We start from the raw sequence: 11,246 nt of genomic DNA, 5'->3' as shown, positions 1-11,246 counted from the left end.
AATATTAATTTTTTTGTTGTAAGAAAATAACTTTAATAAGCAGGCAATGTATATATTGCATATAATGATAAAGCTTGTACTTACATTTTACATGATTTTTATTGGATAGATACCAAGATAATTTATACTTGGGATGAGCTAAAGAATTAGAATGATAATGATTAGCTGTTGAAAAATAATAGTAAAGTTTAAAAAAAATGTCAGATGGAAAAATCACATTTGAAGAGTAAAACAGATTATTTTTTGAGGTTAAAAATACTATTTTCATTTAAAACTTTTCATAAAGGTGTGACACACATTGAAATAGTCAATGCATGCATACCGAGTTAAGGCAGTGAGTTGAAAATTATGTTAATCTTCATGTCAGAAGATTTATTGAATCTGAAATTTAGAGATTTAATATCTAATAAATGACAAGACAGTATCTAGAAAACTTGTACCCCAGCAAAGTAACATATTTTTTGATGTTTAAGGTTCATTATTTTATAAATATAAACAGGTAACTAAAATGTTAAGGAGGATGTTATGCCAGCCAACGTATGTAGATAAATGATTCTAGCAGTTTCTTTGTTCTGTGTTGTGCTACTAGAGGTAATGGTTTACTCAATTTGTACCTAACGATAAAGTGTTTTGTATGTATTTGTAGAAAGCACTTTCTTAAGTTATGAGTTGTGTTCACTTTAATCTCCCAAATTAATGTGCTTCCTAGTAATATGCATACACAGATGGTTTAAGTTTAATAACAATTTTTGCATTCCATAAACTGGTTTTGGTTGTTTAATCATAATGTGTTTAACCTATTGGAAGTTACTGGATGACTGTTTGCTGCCACAATTTTTTTTTATTTTTTTATGATAGGTATATTTTAAGCTGTAAAAATATCATTGTAGTCATGCTGTGATGACTAGTGATTTTATTTACAGCTTTAGCATATAGTTGTATTATTGAAAAAATATGCTTACTATGCTCAGTAAATGAATACAAATACATCTTTTAATTATTAAACAGACTAGCTTTAGCCATTCGTTCCTATAAAATATGGTAGTTTATAAATATATTAATATATAAGACCTTAAATATATAAAGGGAGGCTCTCCAAATGTTTAGAAATTTTAGTGGTTTCAAGTTGTTGTTTTTTGTATATTTTAGGGCTGCAATAGAAGAGAATGAAGAAGATATTGAACAGCTTGAAGTAAAGCTGATAAAGGTAATTTTTCTTATTCAAGGTAGATAACACAGATGAAGTTAAATTGTTAACTAAGAATGAGCATGGATGAATTAGAAAAGATACTGGTCAAAATCTGTGTTATGTACATGTATTTTCAATTCTTGTTACAGTAATCACAGTTTTCGGTGTTTGTATTATCAAGATTTTGTCATCCTCAGGTACAAGTAATATTAGACTGTGAAGAAATATCCAGTCATGTGATCTCTTTGTTCTGTGCTGCATATATATATATATATATACTCTTGCATCTCTGTAAATTACTTTTATTACTTGTCAAAACATCATACATTTATAATACAGTTTTTTCCTAACCCAGTCAGGCCGTCTCAAAACTTTTATTTTTCTTAAAAGTGAGTTCCTCGTTATCAAATTTGATTGCTGTTCACAGCTGGTTTAAATATTCATATTCATGTCTCAGTTTTGAACTAGTAAATAAATGTTAGCTATTCACAGCTAATTTCAAGCCCTGATATTAGTATTTGATATATTTCATACTTTGTCATTAATTTGTATGTCTATTTTATTTTTACTATTCTTGCACAGTACATGTGAGTGTTTGATCTGTATTCTACTAATGTAGGCCCCCATTGGCACAGTGGTAAGTCTCTGGACTTATAATGCTAGGTTTCGATACCTGTGGTGGGCACAGCACAGATAGCTCATTATATAGCTTTTTGCTTAACTACAAACAAAGAAATTAATGCAGAAAATTCTAGAGTTTAAGGCATTATTGTATAACTTTTAATAAGCATTCCTTTTTATTGTTAAAATGATAATACACATCTTTTTGATAGATAATTATCTAATGCTTCTGTATTGAATGATTTGTGAAATATGTCAGCATGTGACTAGATTTGGGATTATTAGAGTATATAAATAAACATCTTTTTTTGTAGCTTGTGCGGTTATGCAATAACATGGAAGAATCAGGAAGAGCTTACCTTAACTCCAAAAAGTAAGTTTTTTTTTTTTCTATATTCAGATTTATTAATAAATTCAAAAAGAAACTGTACATTCAGAAATGTTACCCACTTCTCCACTTAATAAATAACTGATACCTTATACCAGTGCCTGAAAGTTTTGCTCTTACATCAAGCCTTTGAATTAAAGTGCCACCCCTATAAGTAATAATGTGCATTGCACCAGTCTATTTTGCAAACAGTGAAATAGTGTTAGTATATGGTGATATTTCTTAACCCTATTGCCACGGGTACCCTTTACTGCGCATGACACAAAGTTTTAGTGTCTTACATTCAAAATTTTATTAAACTACTTTTTATTTAAGTTATACCAATTAGAATAGCATAAAATCCTAGCTAATAATCCATATTTTAATAGTATACAAGTTTTAAGTTCTTAATTCTACACGACAATATTTAAAAAAAATGCTGAATTTCCACTATTGTGATCCACATGACACATTTTTTCTTAGCATGTCTTCATCCCTATTTTATCCACCACCCCTCAAAAAAGTACAAAATTATACATAAAATATTCTATAAAATGTTATTGCTCAAAGAAACAATAATTTTTAATTTGAGATAGGGTAGAGGAAATAACAGATAAACTATAAAGTTTAACTGATAATAAAAAATGTTAAGTGCCTTTAGTAGGTTTTAGGGATTACACAAAGGAAATTTGAGATGAGGAAAAGTATTTTTAATTGTAATATGAAAATTTCTTTTCACATGGGCTATTCAAAACAAATACTCAATATATTAATGGACAACTCTTTATTTTATTTTATTAAAAATACTTCACTAAAAAGTATGTTTTTTTGTATGTGAAAGACTTGTAATTCTAACTGAAAGACTGCCAAATTTTGAAAAGATATACACACTATATTGAAAGTTATAAGTAACAAATCTATAAAGACTAATCGAGTACAAAGAGATCATGTGGTTGGTCATATTGACTGTGTCCATGTTGAGAGAGTTAACTCTAAAACCTCCTAAATGCATTTCAAACTTTTTTTTTAGTTTATCTGTTATTTTCTCTACCCCTTTCATAAAATGGGATCGGTCAGTTTGACCGACCTCCTAACCACCAAAAAAAATCTAAGTAAACCTAAATTACCCTTTTTTCTTTCTATCCTAAGTAGCTCTAAGTACGAACCAGTATACATCTATTTGTAATTAAATTTTATTATTTTATTGCCCTTTGAACCATGTCTAACTACTATCCGTGCCATTATAAGTTGTAAAACACTCCGTGAATGTGCAACTCATCTTGTGCTAACGAAATACATTACCCATGAGCTGCTCATCTGTTTGCCTCATGAAATATTTTTATTATAATATTATTATTATTTATTTTACCTAATCTAATCTTAACAAACCCAAAAGGATCCATATTTTTACACTTTAGTTACTTTTATAATTATACATAAAGAGTTAATCAGGAAAGTCAAATTTTATTGTTTTTTTTTCTCTCTCCCTTTGTACTGAAATACTTCACCTACAAATATTTTATAGTTGCTAACTTCAGTGTTGGTCATGAGAAATATGAAGAAGAGTGATGGAAAATAACTTTATAAGATGTAAGATCAAATAAATACAAATAAAACTCAAATCTTATTTGTAAAGGATTTTTACCACAAAACTTGTATGTGTTAACTTGGCACACAGAGTACACATTATGTGACACATTATATTTGATATTTGACTAACAAGATTGTGAACATGATAAAATTGGCACAAACAGAAAATGACAGTTTATAAAATTGGTAAAAATACAATAATAAGAGATTCTCTATAAGTATTGGCACTTCAAACATACAAGTCATGGATGAAACATAAATATTGGTTTAGACTTGTTTTTGGGATAGTCTTAATTCTGATCTTTGAGCTCATGAGTGAAATATACTGCACTCATAACATATCTATGTGATTGCACAGATCTTAAATGTGGCTTAATTCCTCTTCTCCTTCCCATCTGAGTCATCTTAGTGTGGGATATCACAGTACTAAATGCAATTAGTGTTGTGGCTGCTGAAGATTGTGTTTCCTTAAGTAATATAAAATAGGATTTATCTATATAAACAATATTTATATCCTCAGAAAGCATTGTTAATGCTCAATTTTTTAAGTTTTATGAATATTTAACTTACAAAAAAATCAATCTGATATTACATAGAAATGTTCCAGTATCTATTGTATTCTCCACTGGTAATGATTATGAATGAATTCAATATTGTCACCTGCTTCATCAAATTAACTTCTATTGCAAACTCTCAGATTCTATACTGGAATTATCAACATGATTAACTCAACTGCAAATATAAAAAGACAAGATCCAGAAACATAATATTGAGGAATGTTTTTCTGAATGGAAGGGCTGCTAGAAATGACAAAAATTCAGGCCACTAAATCATTTAAGTTAAGGCACTGCACATTCCCTAATGTGGACACATTTAATGTTGCATGTTTTCCACCATACTTTTACAACTACCATGCACAGTTTGTGCCTTTAACATTTAGTGTGACCAAGTCTTTCATGAAGCACATGGTTAAACTGTGCCACTAACTCTCCAGAGGGCCTTTCCAAATCAGATCTTGTTGTTTTCCATAAACTGATACTTCGAAGTACACATATCAAAGTGACATGTACAGCATGATGTTTCTGCTTTTGTTTATAGTAGATAGCATGTTCAAAGTTATTTGCATCTCTTAAAACCATATTTTCATCCAAGTTCATTGTTTTGTGATGCAGTGAACCTTTTGAATTGTTAAGGACACCCACTCTTTGAATAATTTGGAAACTTACAATGCACATAAAAATGTTCAACTCATAACAGAAACAATTAACCATAAGTTGTGCAATTTGAATTGTCATATGAAAAGTTATGAGTAAAAATAACATTTATGCTTTTAAATTTTTTGTTAATAATGTAAGGCAAAGTAACAAAAAAAAGTTTATCATTAAGAGTTTTCTTTGAAAAAAAAAAGTTTGCACACTTTTTTCATGATTGTTGCTTGTTTTCAAAGGGTCCAAGTCAAACAGAAGTCTTCTTTGTTTCATTTTTTCATAAAACACTACAGAATTTACGATAAATAAAGAAAAAGGGCAAAATGAATCAACTTTGTTCATCTCATTTTTTATTCAAAAGTCTTCTTCGTATGATAAAAAAATCATTCATAAAAAGGAAAAAAAAATTGGAGATGTGGCTGCAAAAAAGGTAGTGAGTGGGAACACTAAACATGTATTTTTTTTACTTTATCTAAAGTTCAAATTTATATTCCATTACCAGATTTGTTTAAAACTTCCTGGCTATTTTCAAATTTCAAAGTTAACATTTGGTGCACTTGTTATTTTTTTGTGTGTGAAAATGAAATATAACAAATTAACTTTTACTGTATGTTTAAATGATGAATAACTCTTTATTGCAGCCTTTTTGTTAATGGAATTTGGGAGCTTGTAAATTATTTCAAGGGGGATACAGTGGTGGCGGTAAGATTATGCTCTTTATATTTTTTCTTTTATTGATATATTAACAATTTCTGAGTGTGAAATAATAATAATTTTTCTTTGCCCAGCAAGAAATATGTTTATACATTGATCATTCAATATGGAAGTTAGCAAACAAAATCTTAAATAGTTTATAAGTTTTTATTTCTTCTGGTATGAGACTGAATAGAAATTGAGGTATAATTCATACTTAGCGATAAAATAACTTCAGTAATGAAATATTTACTAAAATTATAAACTTTTTGCCTATTAGGCTTAAGGCTAGCTTGCTTTTATGCTAACACAGGCATTGCTCTAAGTATGTCATGCTTTAAGCTTATGAACTAATGTTTACATGTGTGTGTCCTGCCTTGTTTCTGTTGCATTGAAGCTTAGTATTCTGCAAATCTGTAAGTTTTCATACAGAGAGTTTATACTTTCAGTGTTGGGTTGGACAGTGTTCAAAATATTAAGTATATCTTTAAAAGTGTGTAACAGTGTACTTCATTTGTTCATGTAAAGGCTAGTTATTTTTTAAAGGTTCAGTAATGCTATTAACTCCAAGGTATTTTGATTAACTGTAGTGTATGAACAATGATACAATTGGAGATGATTTGTAATCTTTCAAATTATAGACTTGTGAGATTTAATAAGGTAGAAAAAACAAAATATGTGATAGCTTTTACAAAATTTTCTATATTATGAAATTATTTAATTGAAATAAAAGAGCTATAATATTGCTTATTTCATTTACAGCACTGAAGATACTATTTAAACAAATCAAACTGCACATGAAGCATTAGATTTACTGTTTACTACTTACTTTTGTTTTACACATATAAACTTCCATGCTCTGTTTGACTCTTAATTACTTATTAAGATAAATTGTTTCATGTTTTTTCAATTTCATGTGACAATCCATATAAAATTGATAATGTCCATAGCTCACACTATACCACCAGAATGATATACCATATTGGCCTGATTATAGGGTGATCTTGAATATAAGGCAGCCCCCATTTTCAAAAACCATGGGAAGGAAAAAAATTGAGTGTCTTAATGTCTTTTTTTTAGGTCCACAAAATAAATACTATAACTGAACAGCCTGCAGGTGGATTAGTTGCAAGAATTAGCAATGACCTTGAGCAAACATCTTGCTCGCGTGTATAGATGGATGCTATTTGGACTTTCAGGAATGCAACAAGCTAGAGTAGGGGGAAGGAGCCTGTGGTTAGCTGTGACTATAAGATGACTATAAATTTTACAACCTAATTATTAATCAGAATCATCGTCAAAACATTTTCTTGAGCATTTGCTTCAGAAAATTTACTGATAGCACATGGAAATTCTTATACTTTTTTTTTGGACTAATCAGATCTGGTCAGTAAATTGCCAAATGCTAAATTTTAATTCAAACTGAGCATTTGTACTGTACATACACATACTGCAGGTAATGATAAAAATTGTTATGGGACATAAAGCCTTATGTGAATCTTTTTAACCCTCTGCACGTAGGTAGGATTTATAATGTGTAAACTACGACATTTTACATTGAACATTGTATTATATGTTTGGTGTAAGAGTTATCAAAAATTCATTTTATATTAACTTGCTAATTTAGTGACATTTCACAGCAGAGGATAGTAAATACCAGTTACAATAGCCAAAAATACTGAAAAAAACTGAAGATATAAATTTCATAGATCCTAGAGGTTATGTAAATGTAATATACAAACTGTTCAATGGATGAAAGTATTTTTATTCTTCACGTGAACATCATCTTGCACTCTGACTTGTAAGACTAATGTAATCAATTCCCTGACACATCACGTATACAAATACTTTTGTGACACCTGATTTTTTGTATACAAGAGAGTTGTACATTTTACTGAATGCTTGCCTAATTTCATGTAGATATACTTAATAAATTGGCAATTATAGTCTACATCCTTCACCAATAGAGGGTTAGTCTAATGGACCAGGCTCATGCACGTTTGGTTAAAAACCATGTTTGTATTGAATAAGTTGTGTGGACAGGATGTTATTATCTTCTTACTAGAAACCTGTAAAAAGGACCAGTAAGGAAAGATATACTAAAACACTTAATGATTTGTTCATTATTTTAAGACATGATTTTATCAATGAACAGAACATAGTGAATATCTGACATAATGCAACTTAACGATTTGTTCGTTATTTTAAGACATGATTTTATCAATGAACAGACATAGTGAATATCTGACATAATGCAACATAACGATTTGTTCGTTATTTTAAGACATGATTTTGTCAATGAACAGAACATAGTGAATATCTGACATAATGCAACTTAACGATTTGTTCATTATTTTAAGACATGATTTTATCAATGAACAGACATAGTGAATATCTAACACAAACTGAGTTAATCAATGATAAACATGATATTTAAAAATGTTCACATTCTTGGACTACAGATAAAACTTTATTCATCAAAATCTTGTTTTACATCTTATCAAAAGTACAAACACTGAGTTAGAAAAGTTTGAAATTGCAAAGTAAAAAAAAAGAAGTGATATCAAACTTTTTCTTAATTGATTGTGTACTGCAGTACCTTGATAAAAGTGCTAAATGAAATGTTGGATAATAAAGTTTTTGTTGTATTTGAAGTCAAAAGTTGTAAACGTTTTTAAATATATCAAAAACTCTGTTCTGTTTTTATTACAGTAATTAAAAGAAAGGAAGATAGGAACATATGCTACTGACTGATTTGTTTATTAAGAATATTTTGAGTTGATATGTTTTTAAGCATCTGTCACAAAAATATTTGGTTGGTGTAAACATTTAACCCAATCTAATACATTCATAAATGACAACACAAACAAACTTGTTCAGTATCAACATCTTAATATTTGACACAGCAATTTGTTCAGTATGAATATTCAAGACAAAATAACTTCAGTAAAATAAATAACGTCAGTATTTAATCTGTAGTTAGGATTGTTTTTAGAAAGTGTTGGAAAGCTCGAATAGTCTGAAACGTACATGTTTGTTTATATATTCAGGTACTGTTGTACAGAACCAGGTTTGCCTTGATTATAGTGCTGGATAATGAAATAAAAGTATATTAATAGCCTTCACACAACCAGTTGTTTTTTTTATGGTAGAGGTGTAATGTCAAATTTTGAGTTTAAGAAATGCATTAAGATGTGACAAGGAAGCCAGTTTTTTCTTTGTTCTGGTACTGGATTATGAAATAAATGTGTGTTAATGTTATCCACACAGCTAGGTTTTTGTTATGGTTCTATGGTTCTGTTATGGTTATGAAATAAAAGTGTATTTAGCAACATAACAGACACTTGTAATTTTCACCGTTTTCAACACTAGTTCATGAAGTAAAAAAGTGAGAGTTTTTGGTTTATTTTCAGAATCCTCTCAGCAAATTAATTGGTGTGTTGACAGAGATTGGCAGATATCAATCGGTAAATTTTTTTTTAGTTTAAGGAGAATATTTAGTATTTAAATTGTATTTTTGTGTGTGTGCAAATGGAGAAATGAAGCATGTCTATCATATTTGTAACTTTCTATGTGTAACAATGAATACATTTTTTAAACCTACTGTTCAAATGTATAACATTTTGGTGTTAGAATGGATGAACACAGATATATAATAGTGATAACGTGTGATGATTGCTTAATATAATTTTGATTCCAGAAATAAAGTTTATGCTATTAAATGTTAAAATAGTGAAATGAAAATGTGATGTGTATGCAATAACAAACTTTGTTTTAAGAAGAAGTAATTGCAAGAAATAAAATTGCTTCTCAGAATTATGTTAGGTAGTATTTGGTATAGTTTTGTAAATACAAGTAATTTTTTCAGTGATTATTGTTTATACGTCAACACAGATTAACTCAACTAGAATTTAGAAAGAATACTGGTAGTCTTTTTTTGTAGTCAACTAAATTAATAAAGAATAAATCATAATAAACGTTTTTTTGTTACTAAAAGCTTTTTTTTGTAAATATTTTAAGATTTTGGTCGATGAGGCACAGCAATCCACTGTTAAGAACTTGAGTGATTTTATAAAAAAGTAAGTGTTTAGAATTTTTTTTTTTTATATATAATACCAGCTATGTGAATGAAAAATCTGGGAATTTCATAAACTTGTTTCTATATATCAGTAACAAAAACAAGTGTTTGTAAGAGTGGATTCTGCAAATAGTTGTGTTAACCTAAACCTTTTACAAAAGATGTGCTTCTGAAGTTTGAGAAACTCTGTATTATACTTAAAGTTTTTGTGATTAGTGAGACAAAAATTTTGATAATTTAGGTAGTGCGTTTATTAGTTGTTTGCAGTTAATTTATAAAGAACTGTTGTAAACCCTGGCAGTATTTTTACAGTTAGTTTGTATTATTAATAATATAGTTAATATGTTCTTTAATTGTTTACAGTAAGTTGTCCAGGACTTGTTAACATAAGTAGTATGTCCTTTAGCTGTTTACAGTTAGTTGTCCAGGACTGTTGTTAACATAAGTAGTATGTCCTTTAGCTGTTTACAGTTAGTTGTCCAAAACTGTTGTTAACATAGGTAATATGTTATTTAGCTGTTTATAGTTAGTTGTTCAGGACTGTTGTTAACCTATGCAGTATGTTCTTTAGCTGTTTACAGTTAGTTTATAGAGAACTGTTGTTAACATAGGCAGTATTTAATCTATCCACAATTATTTCTAAATTGGGTGCTATGTTTTTATTCAACTTGTCTGAACTCTTGTTAGTTTAGAGAGCATGCTCTTAAGTTTATAGGTATTTACAGAAGTGTAATTTTGTGTAGGTAGTAAGATATTTGGTTATTGTGAATGTAATTTTTTTAATTCGTTGCATTTAATACATGTTTACAGTTTTTGTGTCTTTTATTAAATTTAAAAGTACTTGGATTACTGAATGTTTCATTATTTTAAACTCAATTCTAACATAAGTGGTATTTTTTTTTCTAGTGATATCCAACAGGTAAAAGACTGCAAACGAATTTTTGAGAAGATCAGTGATGAATATGACAATGCATTATTTCGCCACTCACAAGTTCCTAAAACCAGACCTCATGAGATTGAAGAAATTGGTAATCTGTTGAAAGCTACTCGTTCTTGCTTTCAACATGCTGCACTTGATTACACTGCCCAAGTGAGAAACAAAGTTTTGACACTTGACTTTGTAATATCATGTTGTGTAATTAACAATTTGGTGCTGAAAGTAGCACTTTGCACCTGCTTAACACTTACTGATGTACCACTGGTCATACTTTGCACAATGCATGTTTTGTACTGTTGGTTAAATCTCAATTTCAGGAAAAGATTAAGAATTTGAAAAAATTCTCCTCTAAAAGCCCAAGAAGTAAAAAGTGAACAAGAATGGTAGGGAGATAATTCATAATTAGTTATTTGCAATAACAAGTCTACTTTGAGAAGATGCAAATTATAAGAAATGTTAACAAAATTTGGCACATTATCGGTAAACATTACAATGCTTTCATACACAAAATATCAATTTTTTTTATTAAGTCTTAAGGTTTGTAAAGCAATGTTTTTCTAATG

At 29.0% G+C, this 11,246-nt stretch overlaps 1 protein-coding gene across 2 annotated transcripts in view; it reads left to right on the top strand.

The window, feature by feature from the left end:
* The first annotated feature begins 1,148 nt into the window (after window positions 1-1,148).
* LOC106469576 (arf-GAP with coiled-coil, ANK repeat and PH domain-containing protein 2-like) overlaps window positions 1,149-11,246 on the top strand; it is a 63,356-nt gene continuing 53,258 nt past the window's right edge. For both annotated transcript variants that reach the window (XM_013930079.2, XM_022398149.1), the window contains exons 1-6: window positions 1,149-1,207; window positions 2,125-2,183; window positions 5,617-5,677; window positions 9,082-9,135; window positions 9,689-9,747; window positions 10,653-10,836. In XM_013930079.2, the coding sequence (XP_013785533.1) occupies window positions 2,146-2,183; window positions 5,617-5,677; window positions 9,082-9,135; window positions 9,689-9,747; window positions 10,653-10,836 (396 nt within the window). In that variant the 5' untranslated portion in view covers window positions 1,149-1,207; window positions 2,125-2,145. The remainder of the gene's footprint in view (window positions 1,208-2,124; window positions 2,184-5,616; window positions 5,678-9,081; window positions 9,136-9,688; window positions 9,748-10,652; window positions 10,837-11,246) is intronic.

This window comes from Limulus polyphemus, unplaced genomic scaffold (genome assembly GCF_000517525.1).
Source record: "Limulus polyphemus unplaced genomic scaffold, Limulus_polyphemus-2.1.2 Scaffold3553, whole genome shotgun sequence".
In the NCBI taxonomy this organism is placed as follows: Eukaryota; Metazoa; Arthropoda; class Merostomata; order Xiphosura; family Limulidae; genus Limulus; species Limulus polyphemus.
Note: the sequence above shows the minus strand (reverse complement) of the source record. Positions and strands in the feature narration are given on the sequence as shown.